Genomic DNA, 20335 nt, shown 5'->3' on the forward strand with positions numbered 1-20335 from the left:
AGAGCCCCAGCTTAGAGCCACAGGATCGAGGCGTGGTGGGCACTCCTCGCCCTGTCTCTCAGTGACTCCAGGAACCGTATCACGTCACTCATTGTCCCCTGAGATACCAAACAGCGACCATCACTAAGCCAATGGCCATGACCCTCAACAAGGAATAACAATCCCTGGGGAATGAGGGGACATCTGACTCCTGAGTCACCACATTAAAATTTTGAGGGGTGCCTGGGGAGCTCAGTCGGTTGAGTGTCCAACTCGATTTCAGCTCAGGTCATGATCTCACAGTTTGAGAGTTTGAGCCACATCAGGGTCTGTACTGATGGCGTGGACCCTGCTTGGGATTCTCTCTCTCTCTCCTCTCTCTCTCTCTCTCTCTCTCTCTATCCCTCCCCTGATATTGGGTGTGCACGCACTCTCTCTCTCTGTCTCTCTCTGTCCTCGCTCTCTCAAAATAAATAAATAGGGGTGCCTGGGTGGCTCAGTCGGTTGAGTGTGCGACTTCGGCTCAGGTCATGATCTCACGGTCTGTGAATTCGAGCCCTGTGTCGGGCTCTGTGCTGACAACTCAGAGCCTGGAGCCTGTTTCAGATTCTGTGTCTCCCTCTCTCTCTGCCCCTCCCCCGCTCATGCTCCGTCTCACACTCTCTCTGTCAAAAATAAATAAACATTAAAAAAAATTTAAAAATAAATAAATAAATAAATAAACTTAAAACAATAAAAATAATAAAATACTGAAATGTCCAGTTTCCAACACAAAACTAAAAGGCACATGAAGAAACACGCAAGTCCAGCCAATGGGAAAAAAAATGACCGAAGCCATCCCTAAGAAAGTCCAAATGTTGGACTTTTTGGAGTTACTAAATAAAAACTTCAAATCAACTGTCTTAAATATGCTAAAAAAACTAAAGGAAATCAAGGACAAAGAATGAAAGAAATCCGAAGAAATGATACATGAATGAAATGAGAATAATGATAGAAAAATTATAAAGGGAACCAAATATAAGTTCTGGAGCTAAAAAGCACAATAACTGAAACGAACAATTCACCGGAGGACTTGACAGACTTGAGCAGGTGGAAGAGAGAATCAACGGGCTCAAGGATCAGGATCAGATGATCGGAGTCACAGAGCCTGAGGAGGAGCAGCAGCGGGGAAACAAGAATACAGAAACCAGAGCCTAGGAGCCCCGTAGGACACCCTCATACATATGCATATAGACTTCCAGAGTTCCAGAACAGCCACGAGACACAGGGACAGAAAGAAGACGGGAAGATATAACAGCTGAAAACTCCCCAGTTCGATGAAAGGCATAAATCTACACATTCAAGAAACTCAACAAACTCTAACTAGGATAAACTCAAAGATGCACCGCACCAAGACACGCTATGAGTCAGTCCAAAGTCAAAGGCAGAGAATCTTGAAAGCACACTACTTGCGATGTACAAGGAACCCTCAATAAGACGATCATCACATTTCTCAGCAGAAACCACGGCAACCAGGCAGGGGCATATTTAACGTGCGGAAAGGAAAAAGAAAACCGCCAACCGAGATCTCCTCCATCCAGCAAAACTACCCTTCAAGATGGAGAGAAAGCCTGTGGAGGCTCAGTCATTTAAGCATCTGACCTAGGCTCAGGTCATGATCTCACAATTTGTGAGTCCCAGCCCCACGTCAGGCTCTGAGCTGTCAGATCCTGCTTCAGATTCCATGTCTCCCTCTCTCTCTGCCCCTCCCTAACTTGTTCTCTCTCAAAAATAATAAATAACTTTTTAAAAAACATAAACAAACAACAAACAACAAATTAGAGAGGAAGTTAAGGCGTTCCCAGGTAAATAAAAGCTGCAGGAGTTCTTGCCAGAATATCTGCCCTACAAGAAATGCTGGAGGGAGTCTCTCGGGCCAAAGTGAAAACAGACAGGACAGAGGAAATGTCCTATGAAGAAATCAGTGTTTCCGGGAAAGCCAACTACATGAGTAAACATAAAAGCCAGGGTTACGGTAGTCTTGCTCTGTAACTCGGTTTTAATTTTGACACGATTAAAAAGATAAATGGGTACAAAGTGTGTACCCATAACATATGGAGGGAGGGAGATGAAGGAGGGAGGGAGAAAGTTGACAATAACATGAAGGAGGGAGGGAGAAAGTTGAACAAGCAGAGTACTTATATGCTGTTGAAGCCAAGTGGCTATCAATTGAAGCTATATTGCCACGGATTGAGAACATTCGCTGTGATCTCCAGGGTGACCACTAAGAAAATAACTAAAAAAATGTACACAAAATGAAATGAGGATCAAAACAGCACGCTACAGGGGTGCCCGGGTGGCTCAGTCTGTTAAGCGTCCAACTCCTGATCCCACAGCTCAGGTCTTGATCTCAGCGTCATGAGTTCAAACTCCATGTTGGGCTCTGCGCTGGGCATGAAGCCTACTTAAAACACACACACACACACACACACACACACACACACAGTCAACTACAAAAAATCAATTAAACACAGAAGGCAATAATGGATGGAATGAGGAACAGAGAAGGTATAAGACAGAGAAAAACTGGCAAAATGGTAGAAATCCTTCCTTATCAGTAATTACTTTACAAGTATGTGGGGAATAAGCTTAGGAGTTCCCTGAGCCTGCACTGATGAGTCAACAAGCACCTTTCTTTTGTTAATTAGTTCCGCTCAGGGTGGCATCACTCGCAGCGCATTGGTCTATAGCCTGGTTTACCTGTTTACCTAATTTGGTCCTTCCTTCCTGTGAAAGCAGCTTTCTGCTCTAGTACTAAGTGGGGGGGGGGGGGGGGGGGGCACTTCTGCCCTTGGTTACCTTGTATACCTTTGTTCTGTATTGGGGTTTGCCCCGCCCTCTCTATACCTATTTACCTAATCTCATTTACCCAAACTTGGGTGTGAGCGAGCATCCTATAGCTTTGTAATTCTTTATGCCTTGTTAACCCATCAGTGCAGGCTCAGGGAATTCCGAAACTTATCCCCCATACATGTAAATGGATTAAACTCTCCAGTCAAAAGTCAGAGACTGGCAAAGTAGATTTGAAAACAGGTCCAACTATATACTGCTTACAAGAGATTCATTCTCCAACCCACACTGAAAACTATAAAACATTGCTAGAAGAAATGAACAAAGATATAAATAAATGGAAAGACAACCCATGTTCATGGGTCAGAACACTTCCTATTGTTAAGGGGTGCCTGGGTGGCTCAGCAGGTTGAGCGTCTGACTCTTGGTTTCGGCTCAGGTCATGATCCCACAGTCGTGGCAACAAGTCTTTTGTTGAGCTTTGCGCTGAACATGGAGCCTGCTTGGGATTCTCTCTCTCTCTGTCTGCCCCTCCCCTGCTCAAGTTCTCTCTCTCTCAAAATAAGCGCACATTTTTTTAAAGGGGACAGTATGTAAAAAGCAAAAGGACAATCTAGAGAATGAAGGGAAATATTTGCAAATCACATATCTGAGAAGGGTCTAGTAGCCAGAATATATAAGGAACACTTACAACTCATCATCCAAGGGACAAAGGACCCAATCACAAAATGGGCCAAGGACTTGAGTAGATATCTCTCCAAAGAAGATGTATGGACGACAAAGAAGCACATGAAAAGGCATCATTAGTCATTCAGGAAATATAAACCAAAACCACAAAAGCACTTCACATTCACCAAGATGGCTTTGCTCCAGAAACCGGAGAACAACAAGTGTTGATGAGGATGTGGGGGGAGCAGGACAGTCATGCGCGGCTGGTGGGATTGTGAAATGGTGCACCTGCTGTGGAAGACAGTTAGGCAGCTCCTCCCCAGCAAGTTACCAGAAGGCAAGCACCCCCAAAAAATTGAAACCAGGGATTCAGACAAGTACACGTGCACATATGTTCAGAGCCGCACTGCCCACAACAGCCAAAAGGGGGACACAATCCTGGCCCATTAATAGTCGACTAGACTGCGGTCTATCCACACGGTGGAATATGATTCAGCCACAAAAAGGAATGAAATACTGACATGTCTACAATGTGGATGAACCTGAAAAACATCAGGTTTAATGACAGAAGCCAGACAAGAAGGTCACATGTTGTGTAATTCTGTTTATATTCAGAACACGAAATCCACAGACAGAGAGAAGAGTGGTGTTGCCAGGGCTGGGAGAGGGAAAACGGGGGGGCAAGCGGTTAGTGGGCACGGGCTTCCTTTTGGGGTGGTGAAAATGTCCACAAATTAGGAGTGGTGGCTGCACAGCCCCAAGACTGCCACTGAACTGCTTGCATTATGATAGTTAATTTCACATCCGGAGGATTTCAGCTCCACAAAAATAAAGAGAACCCGAGTCCGGTTAAGTCCACCAAAACCACTTACATCCGTGGCGTCTAAGATGGGTCTGCAACATTGGTGGGCAAGGTGCAAGGTTGCAGTGGGGACATACAAAGAAGCAGCTGGCATCCGCTGTGAAGATGCATGGATTTCCATCTCAAAGGATGTCACAAGATTGTGGGGTACAATTTCCCAGATGCGGAAAACCCTGAGTGCAGACATCTCTGCTGCCCGCGCCAAACATTCGTGACACTTCCCTGCGTGTGGTCTGGGGTCGTGCCTGGGGAAATGTCGCCTACATCCCACTGCAGCAAGGTGGGGATGTCCAGCTGAAGGGAATGGCCCCAGGGCAGCAGCGATGGGGACAAGCAGCAAAGCTTCCAGGGAGTGGTTCCCAGAAGAACCAGAATATTCAGGGTTTGGTCTAGATAGAGGTGTGCGGAGCTGGGTGGGGCACAGCAGGTGCGTGGAGATGCAACCAAGAGAAGGAGCTTGGACCTCAGGCAGGCACAGCATCAGGACAGCCCAGCCATCCAGGAAGCCACATGCAATGATGACAAAATGGCACCCAGCATCCTGCCATGTCATAAGATAGCAATCCCGGCAATAACTGGGTTGGAACCTTGATTTCCCTGTGGTTCAAGTTGTCTTGAAATACCAAAGAAAGTTGTCAAAGAGCAATTTTCCAGCGCACTAGGGATCGTGATGCATGATACCCTCGGTCTGAAAGCTGCAAACCGCACGTTCAGCCATTTCTTCACCCCTGGGATGAGGGGGAGTCTTTGTTGCCCGTTTATCTGTAGCATTTACTTACTTCCAGGACTTTCTTTGGCATTTCTTTACAAACATGAGTCATTCCACCGAGGTCACCCTCCCCACACAGAAACGTCCCATGACCTGGCTTTCAGGATGATTACTTAGTAAAGCTTACCTATAAGAAGAAGGGTCACCATGGACACTGTGCTTATGACAATCTTCCATGACTGGGTTAACCTAGAAAGGAGAAAAACAAACAGAACTTAATGGTAAAGACCCACTGACCTGTAACTTGAACTCGAAACTAACCACCACAACCAAGTCCACAAATGTGCTTATTCTAGGTCGAGTTTTGCGAACTAATTCAGTTCCTAATCCAATCTCAGGAATTGAGGGATAAAAAAATTTCCAGGATGGTATATCAACATACTTGAACAGATATCCACATCCCTCACTTTCACACACGTTATGGTTACGCTGGTTTTTACATCTTGTGTATGTCTGGACCTTTCCACGTGTGCCTAGATGCTAACACAGAAGAAAGTAGAAAGGATTATCTGTGTTGTCTGGATGTAGAAGGAGAGGAGGAGGGGCAGAGAGAGAGGGAGACACAGAATCCGAAGGAGGCTCCAGGCTCCAAGCTGACTGTCAGCATAGAGCCCAACGTGGGGCTCAAACTCAGGAACCTCGAGATCATGACCTGAGCCGAAGCCGGCTGCTTAACCAACTGAGCCACCCAGGTGCCCTTGCTCTTTCTTTAACTTTATGCATAAATGACAGTAAACCTGTGCTAATTTGGGGAGAGTCTGGTGACCATTTAAGCGATGTACCGACTCACCCTGTCCACAATCTGGGCCTGAGCTGTGCCATCAGGAGCAGCTCAGATCCGCTCGAACACCGCAGTAGAGACTAGAACAAGCCAGCCAACTCCCCCCAGGGGAGGGTCTTTGATACCTTATTTCTCTGCAAATACCAGCCCTGCTTATTGGCTATCCAGGGCGGTTAGACGGTGCCCCCCCAACCCAGAAGGTTTTCTCAACTCCTTTCCCTCCTGGAGAGTGTATCTTTTTTGTAAATTTTTTTAAAATGTTTATTTATTTATTTTGACAGATTGAGAGAGAGAGAGAGAGAGAGAGAGAGAGAGAGAGAGAATCCCAAGCAGGCTCTGCACTGTCAACGCAGAGCCCGACACGAGGCTCAAACCCAGGAACCGTGAGATCACGACCTGAGCCGAGATCCAGAGTCAGATGCTTAATGGACAGAACCACCCAGGCGCCCCCAGGGAAGTGTATTTTGAAACCACCTCCTCTTTCAATATCACTCGTCGGTCATGTGGGGGGTCCACTGCCCAAAGAATCATTCAAAGATGGATTTACAGCCCAGGTGAGCCCGCCTGATGGGCCGAATTGAATGAAAAGGACCACGTTACCACATTCGCCAAAGGTTAATTATGTGTTTCGTTACCATCCTGGCTGTCAGACTCTGCTTTCCAAAGCCCCTTGGCTGCCTTTCCTGGCCTGCGGAGCCCTGCCATCTGCGGGGCGCGGGAGCGAGGGTGCTTTGCTACCTTTCGGTGTAACTGTCATGTGCTGGCTTCTTGTATCGTGACTTTGTGGCCCTGCCTCATTTTCACTGACAGGTTTGTTCCTCTGCAAGGGCTCTGCTGTTACCGCTGGCATGGCCACTTTGTTCCTTTTCATTTCTGTTCCCCCTGCCCCACCCCTGCAGGCAGTGCACAGGGGGCAGGTAAGGGGGCTTGGGTCTTGGCTCACCCAAGTGGGCACAGCTTCCCTGTTGCCTCCTCCTGTGAGGACACAGTTATTGGGCTTAAAATGCTTGCCCCCTAGCCGTGCGGTCACGTCTCACCTAAGGATGGAATAAACGCGCTCTGTGTCTGGGGTCCTAAACCGCAGTGCTAAGCGCCAGAATCCAGAGAATGGACCGGCTAGGCAAAAACAGGAATCATCTCTAAGTTCATAAACTAAAATACTAATCTTGCTGCTCCTATGGCTCATTCTTTTGTTTTTTTTTTTAAAGTGTATTTATTTTGAGAGAGAGAGAGAGAGAGCACGCACAGGGGAGGGACAGAAAGAGAGGGAGAGAGAGGATCCTAAGCAGGCTCCACATGGTCAGCGCAGAGCCCGATGCGGGGTTCAAACCCACAAACCGTGAGATCATGACCCGAGACGAAATCAAGAGTCAGATGCTCAACCAAGTGAACCACCCAGGAGCCCCTGGTTCATTCTTCTAAAACGATGGCTTCTCGTTCACACCCTTGTCCCCAGTCGGCTGTACAGAATCAAAGTAACCCCTGCGTAGCGCGGAGCCAGCATCCCACGGGAAGTCCTGTGATCGAGAGAAACCTACAGAGGAGACCTTTGGAAAGGCCTCTCTCTAAAAAGGACACGAGTTTTGCTGGGTTATTTTCCAAGTAAACAGAGCATGCCTGGCACGTGGGATGTGGAACATAAGACCTCGTGGAAATCATTCTGCAAAGGTACATACCCACTGAAGTCAGGGCGTCCGTGCCCCCGGAGCACGTCACTGAGTCCACCGCTGACGCTGGCTTCTTCAGAATGACCTCTAAAAAACCTGGCCCCCCTTCTTGGCTTCGGTCTTCCGCTCATTTCCCCCCACGAGGTGGCAGGGAGCCGGGGGAAGGAAGGACGGCGTTCGCTGGCCTTTCCTACTTTACGGACAGCATGACGCTCTATGGAGAGGGTTTTGCTCCGTTTCTTGTCTTACATCCCGGGTAAGACGCCTTGGAGGGAGACACCGTGAGTGAGCAAATGTAGAAATGCTGAACGCTCTCCTGTTACATCACCTTCTGTGACACATCATAATGGCCTAATGGCCGGGTCAGCTGGTGCACCTGCAGCCACACCCCACCCGCCACTGGGTCCTCCTGAGTGATGCATACGTGCTTTACTGCGATGCCTTCCGAGCAGCCCGTGTCGTGCTAAGGTCCCCCTGCACCCTCCTCTCTGCCGCCACAAATCAGGAATCTGCTGTGTTTGCTTCCAGAGTTTTTCCCAAGTGAAATACCGCAAACACAATGGGAGACCCCAAAACATCACTCCCCAATCGCACGCCTCTCCGTTCCTTCCCACGGGTGACCACCATCTGGACCCTGCTATGCACAATTCCCATTTGGTTCTAAAAATGTTATCACACAAATATGTATCCTTGAATAACATAACGGTGTGTGTATGATTTCAACTTAAATGACCTTTCTCAGCTTTTTTTTTTCCTGATGTTTATTTGTTATTGAGAGAATGAGAGAGCTCAAGCAGGGGAGGGGCAGACAGAGAAGGAGAGAGAGGGGACCCCAAGCAGGCTCTCTGCTGACAGTGCAGAGCCCGATGTAGGGCTCAGACTCAAGAAACATGAAACCACGGCATGATATTCACCCCATTCCTGACCTGGTCACCCCCCCAGGCCCTACCCCCCCCCCCAAACAACATCACACTGGGGGTAAGGTTTCAACATATGAACTTGGGTGCAGGGTCAGGATGGGACATGACACACACTTGGTCTTTGCCGTCACGCTAAATGATGCCAATGTCTTCATCACCCTCAGTGATGCCCCTTCCCGACTGGGATCTAAACACCAGGCACATGCCTTGGAAACCTTGCAAGTGAAGCCGGCACACTGATGTATTTCTTAAAATGACTAGGACCCATTCTACTCCCTGGAATGAGGCAAGGAAGCAAAATACTACATTATTATAAAAAAAAAAAATTCATCTCTTGGGCACCTGGGTGGCTCCACTCATGATCTCATGGTTCATGGGTTCGAGCCCTACGTCGGGCTCTGTGCTGACAGTCAGCTCGGAGCCTGGAGTCTGCTTCGGATTCTGTGTCTCCCTCTCTCTCAGCCCCTCTCCCCTGCTTTCACTCTCTCTCTCTCTGTCTCTCAAAAACTAATAAATGCTAAAAAAAGAAATAAAAAAAAATTCATCTCATTTTGAGATACAAAAGAAAACCCTACAACTCTTATTCTAAACATTGGTTTCTGATAGACTATATAATAATACAACTTGGGATGCCTGGGTGGCTTAGTCACTTGGGCGTCCGACTTCGGTTCAGGTCATGATCTCACTGTTTGTGAGTTCGAGCCCCGCATTGGCTCTGTGCTGACAGCTCAGAGCCTGGAGCCTGCTTCAGATTCTGTGTCTCCCTCTCTCTAACCCTCCCCCGCTCACAGTGTCTTTCTCTCTCAAGAAATGAATAAAACATTAAAAAAATAATTCAACTTAAAATAATAAACCATGTGTTTATTATTTCTCAAATACAACTTATTGACTTTGCATTTCTTCCAAACAATACAATTACCTTGGCCTTGTTTTTTTTTTCTTTTAATGTTTATTTACTTATTTTGAGAGAGAGAGAGAGCAAGGCAGGGAGACAGAGAGACAGAGAGAGAGAGCATTCACACTTGCACACACACAAGCCAGGGAGGGACAGAGAGAGGGGGAGACAGAAGTCCCAAGCAGGCTCTGCACTGAGCTCATAAACCGTGAGTTCGTGACCCGAGCATAAATCAAGAGTCAGATGCTTAACTGACTGAGCCACTCAGGGGCCTGACCTTGGCCTTGTACACAAATTGTATTACAGGGATTTAATTTAAAACAATCTAAACTCTTCTGTCACTTAAGTATATTTTGTGTTCATTCTTTATCAACTTTTCCAAAAATTTTCCTATTATGCCTCAATCTTAAGCAAGGCATCTTAAATCCATTTTAAAATGTGAAATTTCTGTACCAAAAAAAAAAAAAAAGAAAGAAAAGGAAAGGCCATTATCACTTTAACACATAATACAGGGCCCTGTAGAAGGTGCTGATGGGGACACGAAGAAATCCTGTCTCCCTCTGTGCCCACAGAGAGGACAGTTGGGTTCTCTAAGGTAGGCTGAAACCCCAAATTGCTATGTAATACCGAAATATTGAAATCTTTGTCAAAAAGAAGAGTTTGTCTTTAAATCACTTTAGATTATTATTTTTAAAAATACAACCCAGGGCACCTGGGCCATTCAGTCAGTTAAGCCTCTGACTTCGGCTCAGGTCATGATCTCATGGTTTGTGGGTTCGAGCCCTGTGTCAGGCTCTGTGCTGACAGCTCGGAGCCTGGAGCCTGCTTCGGATCCTGTGTCTCCCTCTCCCTCTGCTCCTCCCCTGCTCATGCTCCGTCTCTCTAAAATAAATAAATAAACTTAAAAAAAAAAACAAAACCTACAACACACAACCCACACACAATTTAGAAATCCCTCCTGTAAGGTGAAACCCCAGTATAAAGATCATGCCACCGAGTTGAGGGGGTGGGTGGAGCCTCTGGGGGGAGGGGAGGGGCTGTCTAGGGAATGGAATTTAAACCAGGTCTTTTAGCTGCTGGAGACTGGAATCTATAACAAGGATGGGCAAAAGCAGAAATGGAGATGTGTCCTGGGAGCTGAAATAAATCGGCTTCAGTGAACCACAGGGGGGTAGACCACAACAGACTAGGCAGGCAGGACGCGATCAAGGGCTTTGAGAAATCAGAATTTGTACCCAAATGTTTTTTTTCCTTCTCAAAATATTCATACGCAGGAGCTATCTATAGGAGATATATTGAGAATAAGATACCTATATACATGATACATAATATAGATCTATAATTTCGTATATGTATATTGATATAGTAAGATGCGTGTGACATAGATATCTACATACAGATAGGCATATAAGATATATATGGTATACATTTTATCTAAACACCTACCAATAAAACTGCATAAAATGTGCATAAGTTGGGATTGTGTGGGAGGACATTTACAAGGGTAAACACTCAGAGCTGTTAAGTGACAGAAAGCCCGCTTGTGATAAAATGTAGGCAATGAAGGCTTTGAGATACTGTCGGTCTAAGCAGATCCTCCTGGGGCACGTTTTCAGCCGAGTTGCACCCTACCTAGATTCTTGTTTGATCTGTTATCTGCAAACACTGGTTTCCAGCACACTCCAGAAGTGGAGACTTTCTGCTAAGGGAATAATGACTCTTCATTGTTATTCAAATTACGATTTCCATTCACAAGGAATTCCAGTAAGTTCTCCCACTTCTATTAACCCACTGCTAAAACAAAGAGGGGCGCCTGGGTGGCTCAGTTGTTTAAGCGTCCAACTTCAGCTCAGGTCATGATCTCACAGTCCATGAGTTCGAGCCCCACGTCAGGCTCTGTGCTGACAGCTCAGAGCTCAGAGCCTGGAGCCTGCCTCGGATTCTGTGTCTCCCTCTCTCTCTGCCCCTCCCCCACTCATGCTCTGTCTCTCTCTCTCTCTCTCAAAAATAAATAAACATTAAAAAAAAATTTAAACAGACAAAGATACTGGCTAGTCAGGACCCCTGCAGTTACTAGGATCAACTATTATTTACTTACTTATCTATTGGTTATTTTTAAATTTTTTATTTATATATATATATATTTATTTTTTTGCTCTTTAATGTTTATTTTTGAGAGAGAGAGACAGAGCACAAGCAGGGGAGGGGCAGAGAGAGAGACACACACACACACACACACAGAATCTGCATCGGGCTCCGGGCTCTGAGCTGTCCAGGCTCTGAGACGCTTGAACCCACAAACTGCAAGATCATGACCTCAGCAGAAGTCAGGTGCTTAACACCCTGAGACCCTCGGCACGCCTATTTCTAAAACTTTAAAATTTTTAGTTCCAGGGTAGTTAACAGCGTTGAATTCGTTTCAGGCGTACTACGATCAACTACTCTCAAAAACAACCTTCTCTTGACCCTACAATCCCCTCAGCACACGATGCTGTGACAAGTAAAAGGAAGCCCCTGTCACTCTTGGTCTCTGCGCACAATGGAGCAAACATTTGACAACGCAACGCCAAGTCTGGATTACCCGCATGACCGAGCGGGCTGCACACCCTGAAAATTCATCACAACATTACCTGAGAGCTGGTGAACCGCACTCAGGGTTCGTTCCGGTCACAAGAATTACCTTGTCGCCACCGAGTCAGTCCCAGCCCGCGCACCTGTGCAGACCCCAAATCCAGGCGGGGCGTTCGCACTGGGGTCACGTGTTCCGCAGAAACCTGAACGCTCTGCGGCGGAAACGTGGCCAAGGGCTTTTTAAAGTGTCTTTCAATTTGCAAAACAGGAATTCTCTCAAACACAGAAGGTATGGGGAAGGACTTTTACATGATCATTTCACTACCCATAGGCGGTTAGCAGAAATGGCTCTTTGCCGTTTTCCCAGGCACTTATTCGTCCTCCTATTTATTTTTATTTTTTTAAGTTTATTTTTTTAGTAATCTCTACACCCAACGTGGGGCTCAAGCTCACAACCAGGAGATCAAGAGTCGCATGCTCTTCCCACTGAGCCAGCCAGGCGCCCCTATTCCTCCTGGTTTTACAAATGCATTAAATAAACGAGAGATTGACAAGCAAATCTCGGTCTAGTTTTTTGTGGAAACTCCCTCGGGTGGAGCACCTGGGCGACCAGGTGGCAGGCCTCGCCCTCCAGCAGCGCGGCCCCACCCCCAACAGCAGCCCCCGCCCCCGCCCCCTCCCCGTCCTGGCTCCGCCCCTGCCGGGCCCCGGCGGTTGACAGGGGCCCGCGCTCCGCCCCTGGTCTTGATTGGCCGGCCGCTTCCCCCCTGGCTTCTCCGATTGGCTGCGGGCGCTCCCGCCACGCCCACCGGTTGGCCACCGGGGCGTTGCCGGGACGACGCATGTTGTTGTGGTTTCGCGCCCGCTGGGAGTGTGGGCTGGGCTGCGCTGGCCCCAGCCGCCCGTGAGCACAGTAGTCTCCGGCGGTGCGCACAGCATTCAGGGAGACCCTCGGCCGGCGGGTGAGCGGGGCGGGAGGCAGGGGGCGGGGCGGGGCGGGGGCCACCTGTCACCCCGTGCCCGGAGAGCACCCGGCCACCTGCATGAGTCCCGCCGCCACGCGATCACACGCTGCCCAGCTGTGTACCCGCATGGACGTGCCCCTGCTGTATACCCGGCGGCTTGGATGTGTTCCTGCTGTATATCAGTGTGGTCGGGCCCCTGCTGTATACCCGTGCGGATGGCCTCCTGCTGTATACCCGTGTCGTCGTGCCCCTGCTGTATACCCGTGTGGATAAACTCCTGCTGTGTACCCGTGTCGTGTGCCCCTGCTGAGTGCCGGACACAGACTTCCCTCTGCTGTATACCTGGCAAGGATATATATGCTCCTGTGTATACGAGAGTGTGTATGCCCCTGCTGTATACCTGTGTGGATGGCCTCCTGATGCGTACCGGCTGTCACCTGCTGTCCCCTGTTGTGTGCCTGCGTGAACGTGCCCCTGCTGTGTACCCGCGTCCTCGTGCCCCTGATGAGGTGCTCCTGCTGTATACCAGCATGCATGTGCCCCTGATGTATACAAGGCATGGACGTGCTCCTGCTGTATACCAGCATGCACATGCCCCTGCTGCATGGGGTCGTGTATGCCCTTCCTTAATGACGAGAGCCTGCATACCCGTCAGGTGGAGGTGGACGGAGAGGGCAGTCCCTCGGAAGTGGCCTCTACAGTCAGCACCAGGGGCGGTTCCCTCCTCACCCGTGGTCACCTGGTCCAGCCTGTCGCCTGTAGGCCCGCATGAGGAACACAAACAAGGAGCTGCAGGGCGTCGCCAGCCGCTATGCTCCCTGCGGTGAGTGTCCAGCTAACAGAGCCCGCGGTTGTGTTCGCTCTGCGGAGGGAGGGCTGGCCCCCAGCCCAGCGTCCTGAGCGTGTGGGCACGTGGGGCTGGGGTGAAACTAACGGGATACCCTCAAAGAGAGCTGCTTCTGTGCCCCAGGGTCAAAGCAGCTTAAAGGGAGACATTAAAAGAAAAGGGGGGGGGGGGAAGCAAAAACACAGCTAGTCTTCTTTTTCTTTATTTTCGACAAAAGAAAACCAGGTTTCCCAGTGTTGTCTCAGCTGCTGGGAGGTAAGATCTCTGCAATTTTCCTGTAAATGGTTTGACTGTTGGTAAGCTGCTTCCTCCAGTGTTGATCCAGGGACTTCCTATCTCACCACCCATCTCCCGCTAGTACTTTAATCGTCTCCACATTTAGGTGCTGGACGCAGAAAATAAGAATTCGGTGGAGGCTGGTGGGGCAGTGGGGCTTCTCACTCAGCAGGGTTTGAAGCTGGGCGGAACGGAAGGAAAAAGAGGTGCATGCTGTGGTCTGTCTGGGCCTCTTGTTTTGATCCCCCCCTTTTTAAAAATTTTGTTTAATGTTTATTTTTGAGAGAGAGAGAGAGAGAGAGAGAGAGAGAGAGAGTGTGAGCAGGGGAGGGGCAGAGAGAGAGGGAGACACAGGATCCGAAGCAGGCTCCAGGCTCCGAGCTGTCAGCACAGAGCCCGACTCGGGGCTCGAACACAAGCACCTCAAGATCATGACCTGGGCCGAGGTTGGCCCTTAACTGACTGAGCCACCTAGGGCCCGATTTCTCTCCCTTTTGTGAGGGTTCTCCCCCTTTTGTGAGGGCGGGATGAAAGGCTGGACAAGAGGATTTGATGCTCCGCTGGGAGCCACAGGGTGGGAGCTGGCAGTCACCTGCCTCACTCACATCTGCTCAGAGGTGTTAGGAAGCCTGGCCGTGGCATTTCTAAATGAGCTTGTGAGATCTGACTGCTTTTGGTGACACCGTGGCTGTGCTGGGCACCTGGGTGTGTGTTTCGGGGGGAGGGCTGACAGGTTCCTCTTCGCCTCCGTGGGCTCTCAGCCTATATGTGACTTCTCCAAGCCTTAGTTAGTGGCTTCCCCTGTATGCACAACACCAGTGGACACTGACAAATGGCATTCTCAGCACTTTTATACACTGACCCTTAACCTCAAAATGACTTGATGAGGTGTCATTAACCCTTATTGATAGACCTCACACTAGCCCAGGATGGCACCTCCCACGGGGGCTCCTCTGCCCAGGCTTTAACCCCTGCTCTGCAAGGCGGCCGCAGCCCAAAGGCAGGAATATGGCCGTCTGCGGGGCTAAGTGGGCACGTAATCCTGCCCTGTGTGTGACTAGAAGTCTGACAGCCCCTGGTCTTGAGTGTCAGAGCCCCTGTCTGCCTTCTCCTTATTGATAACATGAGGTGCTCCTGTCCTGCAGGTGGGGAGTCAGGGAGGGGCGCCTGGGTGGCTCAGTCAGTTGAGCTCAGGATCCCCAGGATCGTGGAACCGAGCCGTGTGTTGGGCTCTGTGCTGAGCGCGGAGCCTGCTTAAGATTCGCTCTCTCTCTCTCTCTCTCTCTCTCTGCTCCTCTCCTCTGCTTGTGCTCTCTCTAAAAAATAAAAATGAATAAAAAGAGCTGCTTAAAAAAAAAAAAGACCTGCATGATACCCAACCTGGTGGTTAAAAAAGAAAAAAAGAAACAAAGAAATCCAAATGATACTAATTGATCACCTTAATAATGATAGTAATTGCTATACAAGTACTAATAATTTCTAAGTGATGGAAGTTACAAGACAGCTCTCATTGTTTTCACTGTGTGTGTGTGTATGTGTGGTGTGTGTGCTCCTTTGCTCAGTTATAAATGCCCTACTGGAGTAGATTCAGTGCCTGCCCGAAGCTTCCAGTGATGAGAACCGAAGGTACACTGTTTCCTGTGGATTAATTAGTAATCAAAACACAGAGAGGAAAAATAAAGCAAAGAGTGCGTGCCTTCCTTCTAAAAGAGAAAATTTTTGAGCAGAATATGATGAGTGCAGGAAGCTTCTTTGTGCTTCCTCCTAAAGCTCCAATGATCTGTGAGCTTCTGCTCCATTCTTTAGACCTTTCCCAGTGCTTTCTTCCATTCTCAAAAGCATAATGTTGATTCAGCTCATTACTGTCCTTTAGACATTAATTTTTGTTATGTTTAAACATCATTCGTTTTGATGCAGTGAACCCAGCTTTAGTTACAGGTGGAAATCGGATGTGTAAGCTCTTACCTTTAGAAGACAATCATTCGTGAGCTCCTTGTGTGTTACATGAATCAACTTCTTCAACACGGTTTTCCTGTGCTCCTACTGTATTAGAGTTCTCCAGAGCAACAGAACCAATAGGACGTCTGTCTGTCTATCTATCTATCTATCTATCTATCTATCATCTATCTATCTATCATCTATCTTGAAAGAGGAACCAGCTCACATAGAATCTTCAGGGAAGAGCTGTAAAATTCCTCCCTCCCCCTGGAAGACCTTAGTCTTTTTCTCTTAAAGCCTTCCACTGGTTAGATGTGGCTCACCCACATTATGGAGGGCGATCTGCTTTAATCAGAGTCCACTAACGTAAATGTGAATCTCATCTGAAAAATATCTTCACAGAAGCATCTAGAAAACATTTGACCAAAAATCTGGGCACCATGGCCCAGCCTAGGTGACACATACTATTATTCATCATACCTGTTGGGAGCCTGGCACTGTGTTAGACCCTGAAGGTCATGAATCTGTGACAGCGCATTCCAATAAGTGCTCGTAAATGTACGAGTCGCGTGTGTCACATTAATGGCATCTGTTGTATTTTACATTCTTCCTTCACTTTGTTTCCCAAGTTTTCAATCAGCAGGGATATTTTTTCTTACATTTGGACTAATCCGTTTCTGCTGCAGAGTCACCTGAAGCACCTGCAGTCCGGGTGTCCCCAGTGTCTTCTCTTTGCGGGATCATAGGTGGACCCTGGTCACTGAAGGTCTCTGGGGTTCCGCCCCCACCTCTCGTGCCTGGCAGGGCCGTCCTGGACACCCTCAGCTCCTGCGCCCACTTAGGGGCCCCGTGGCTTGTGGGGTTCAGACCGAAGAAGGGAGGAAGGGCAGACAGCGGGCTGCCTTCCTTCTCCTCTGGTTCATCCGTGCAGTGCCGCACCTCCTGTCCCCTTGGTCCTTGCTCACCATGCTCCAACTCTGTGGGACCCACTTAAGATTTCCCGGGAGCTAGGCTCAGCCACCTCACGTGCCCGCGGTCCGAGGAGGTCTTCCATAACACGTGGCTGCCTGGCCGAGGTCCTGGCTTCTGCTTGTCCCCTCGCACTTGTGACTTCTCTCTCGTGGGGCCCCACTGTGGCCTCAACGCAGATGAAGGGAGCAGAGAGGTTTATGTGCTGGGTTCCCACGTCTGAGAGGTGGCCCACCTGGGCTCCGGCCCCAGGGCGTGGGACGTGGGAGGTGGGGGGGGGGCTCCCCATGGGGCCCGGTCCTGCCCCTTCCTGCTCCTGTCAGGCTGCTGGCCTCGCTCTCTGAGGCTGCTGCTGCTGTGATGGGTTTGTATCTCAGTGTCTTTAGTATACTGAGTTCAACAGATCTTGGCCAGCACTGGACACATGTCCCGGACGCTGGCCTGCAGTGTTTTAAGTGAGTATGAACTTTGCGGGAATGTGTATTCCCCAATATATCCAGAAATGCAGTTTACTGCCAGTTCCACAGAGGAGAGAGAGCAGGGGACACACAGGAGGGGATCTGGTACCTTGGAGGACACCCTGTTTCTACCTCTTTGGAGCAGATGTGCAGCCTGTAGCAGAAGAATAGCAGGGCCTCATAGAGGGAGATCTTCCTTTGGGTGGGATCAGCAGCTTAACCCACACAACCTCAGCGCAGGCATTCGAAAAGAGAGCATTTTCTCCCCCCTGGTCTCCTGTGATGGTGTCTCCTGTGCAAATGTCCTGTGGCGGTGTCTCCTGTGCTGATTCCTGTGGTGGTTTCTCCTGTGCAAATGTCCCATGGTGGATTCTCCCATGCTGGTGTCCTGTGGAGGGTGAGATGCTCTCCCTGACATGGCTATGTTGTGGGCAGTGGGGCACACCAACTTGAACTCTGGGTAACAAGCAGGCCTCCGGCCCCTCTCCTCCAGACTGGTATTACCACCTTCCCGTGAAGCGGTCCGAGAAGCCCATGGACGCCCCCCCGGCTTCCCAGATCCCCGGCCTCAGTGACTTGAGTGAGCCTCCCAACGGGCACCTGCCGGGGCCGCGCAGGTACTGGATCAAGGAAACCGACTCGGAGTATGTGAAGCTCGCGAAGCGAGGCGGCCGGCCTGGTAAGAACCCCACGCGCGCCCCAGGGTCCCTGCTGCGTGGACAAGGGGATTGGGTCGCGCTGGTCACCCTTTCCTCCATGTAAATATGTTGCTGAAGAACCTAGAAGTTCTGCCCAAAGCCTTGGGACGCCAGGGGTGGCGGACGCAGCACGGGGCTTGTGGAACCCGCAGGATGTGCCCACTGTTGACAACAGCATTGACGAGACTGAATGTGCAGAACTGTCTTGTGAGAGGCACCTTTGCAGGGGTTACCCGCCCCATGTCATTGTCACTCGCAGAAGGTGTGTCCCTGCGACTTCGATGGCCTTGTGGGGACAGCCGGCTCGCCAGTGTGCCCAGTGCCCATTCCCACGGCAGATTCCCGTGGCCCATTCCCGTGGCCCGTTCCCGTGGCCCGTTCCTGTGGCTCCTTCCCATGGCCCATTCCCGTGGCCCATACCTGGGGCCCATTCCTGGGGCCCATTCCCACGGCTTATCCTCATTGCCTTCGTCCAGGGTTCTAATGTGTTTTCAATAACAAAGACCCTGCACGGGAGTCTGCGGCAATGGTGGGGAACGTCTGCCTCGACCTGTGATTTGTCCGAGAAATACTGCCTGGTCATGCTCAGAGACTGTCAAGCAGGGGCAGGGGTCAGCCCTGAAAGGCTTTAGAAAAGTCCAGAACAATCCATTCCACTCGCTCCATGCAAGGCTGGGACAGGACTGTGATGTCCTTCCACCCCCCTCCCCACTCCCCTGCCACTGGTTTAGGGAAAGTCAGTAGGATCACCAGCACAATCTGGATGGGTATACAGGTTAGACAAGACAGTCGCGTGTGCACTGACTTCCTGGTGCGGATCGTGGGCTGGGATCATGTGACAACTGTCCTCTAGAGCCTGCCGCCCTCAGGTCTGCGAGGGGGTCCCTAACTGCCCCCAAACAGCAGGGACAGTGACAATACCAATGGGGGCGGGGGGAGGAAGAGGGAGGGAGAGAGGGAGGCAGCAAAGGTGAAATGAGACACGAGCATCTGGAGGAGGCCAAGAGGAATCCATGCTGTTCCTGCCACTTTCCCCTAATCTGAAATATCTGAAAACCAAAAGCGACATAAAGTGCTAAACATTCCCTACGGATCCTAAGCAATCAGTGTCAGTTGGCTCAGGAGCAAGCAGGGCCAGACCCCCCCCCCCCCACCGTCCCCGCCTTCCTGTTGACCCCTTTGGGCCCCCAGCAAGGCAGGGGGTTCGGGAGCAGGGTGGGGCTCAGGCTCTGTCCCTGTCCCGGGACTCCAAGGGGAGGCCCTGATTACCAGCTCCCCTCACCCACGTTCCCTGGGAAGTCTGCGAGGACAGCTGCACAGCCACGGAGAGCAGTCAGACTGTGCAGGGGTAGGTGAGGGGGGCAGCCAGCCCGCAGTCCCTGTGTCCCCACGGATGTCACCTGGGATGGTGGATGTCGGCACACATGGGTGCCAGCTCAGTAGCTGGGCAGGATTTGAGGGGAGGGGCGCACATCTGGGCACGTGCACCGGCAGGGGGGGACCAGGCACAGTCCTGCCCACCTGAGAGTGCAGAGGTGACCCTGGAAGTCACAGGGACCCCCCCCCCCCACACACACACACACCGCTGTCAATGGTGACCTGTGTGCTCACAGCTGCGTCTTTTTGGCTCTGAGATCTGCTGAAGCACCTGGTGGTGGCCGGGACCAGGAAAGCCTCCCCGGTTGCGTACTCCCTGCCAGACTGGTACATTCACCACAGCAAGCCGCCCACGGCCGAGCAGAGGCAGTGAGTATCCCAAGGCCTCCTGGGCCATCTCTGTAGCGAGAGGGTAGCTCACTGTGCATTTCATTCATTCATTTATTTATTTTTAAGGTTTGTGTATTTATTTTGAGAGAAAGAGAGATTGAGCAGGGGCGGGGGGAGAGAAAGAGAGAATCCCAAGCAGACTCCAGGCTCAGAGCTGTCAGCACAGAGTCCGATGTGGGGCTCAGACCCATGGACCATGAGATCATGACCTGAGCCAAAGTCTGATGCTTAACCAACTAAGCCTGCCAGGTGCTGAGGCAGTCCACAGTTGGGCAGAGGTGTGGCATAAGTGATCACAGAGTCCCCCAAGCCTGCCTGAAGGAGAGGGGAGGGAGGGGGAGGGAGGGAGATGGACAGGAAGAGGAGGGGGAGGGGAGGAAGAAAGGAGGAGGGAGAGGGGAGGGAAAGAGGGAGAGGGGAGGGAGGGAGAGGGACAGGAAGAGGAGGGGGGAGGGGAGGAAGAAAGGAGGAGGGA

General features: G+C 50.3%; 2 protein-coding genes across 4 annotated transcripts in view; one reads left to right on the forward strand and one right to left on the reverse strand.

Annotated features, from left to right (window-relative positions):
* Positions 1 to 7882, reverse strand: part of SUN3 (Sad1 and UNC84 domain containing 3) — a 31125-nt gene extending 23243 nt beyond the window's left edge. Inside the window, exons 1-2 of the mRNA XM_049641225.1 lie at positions 7566 to 7882; positions 5236 to 5297 (exon numbers count right to left, since the gene is read on the reverse strand). Of these exons, the coding sequence (XP_049497182.1) occupies positions 5236 to 5297; positions 7566 to 7687 (184 nt within the window). The 5' untranslated portion in view covers positions 7688 to 7882. The remainder of the gene's footprint in view (positions 1 to 5235; positions 5298 to 7565) is intronic.
* Positions 7883 to 12779: 4897 nt separating this feature from the next.
* CA2H7orf57 (chromosome A2 C7orf57 homolog) overlaps positions 12780 to 20335 on the forward strand; it is a 15992-nt gene continuing 8436 nt past the window's right edge. The window contains exons 1-5 of one of the 3 annotated variants that reach the window (XM_049641228.1): positions 12780 to 12904; positions 13563 to 13730; positions 13972 to 14009; positions 17889 to 18074; positions 19728 to 19839. In XM_049641228.1, coding sequence (XP_049497185.1) covers positions 17930 to 18074; positions 19728 to 19839 — 257 coding nt within the window. In that variant the 5' untranslated portion in view covers positions 12780 to 12904; positions 13563 to 13730; positions 13972 to 14009; positions 17889 to 17929. Of the gene's footprint in view, positions 12905 to 13513; positions 13731 to 13971; positions 14010 to 17888; positions 18075 to 19727; positions 19840 to 20335 lie in introns of those variants that run through there. The other 2 variants (XM_049641227.1, XM_049641226.1) reach the window with 2 other exon arrangements.

This window comes from Panthera uncia, chromosome A2, assembly GCF_023721935.1.
Source record: "Panthera uncia isolate 11264 chromosome A2, Puncia_PCG_1.0, whole genome shotgun sequence".
NCBI lineage: Eukaryota > Metazoa > Chordata > Mammalia > Carnivora > Felidae > Panthera > Panthera uncia.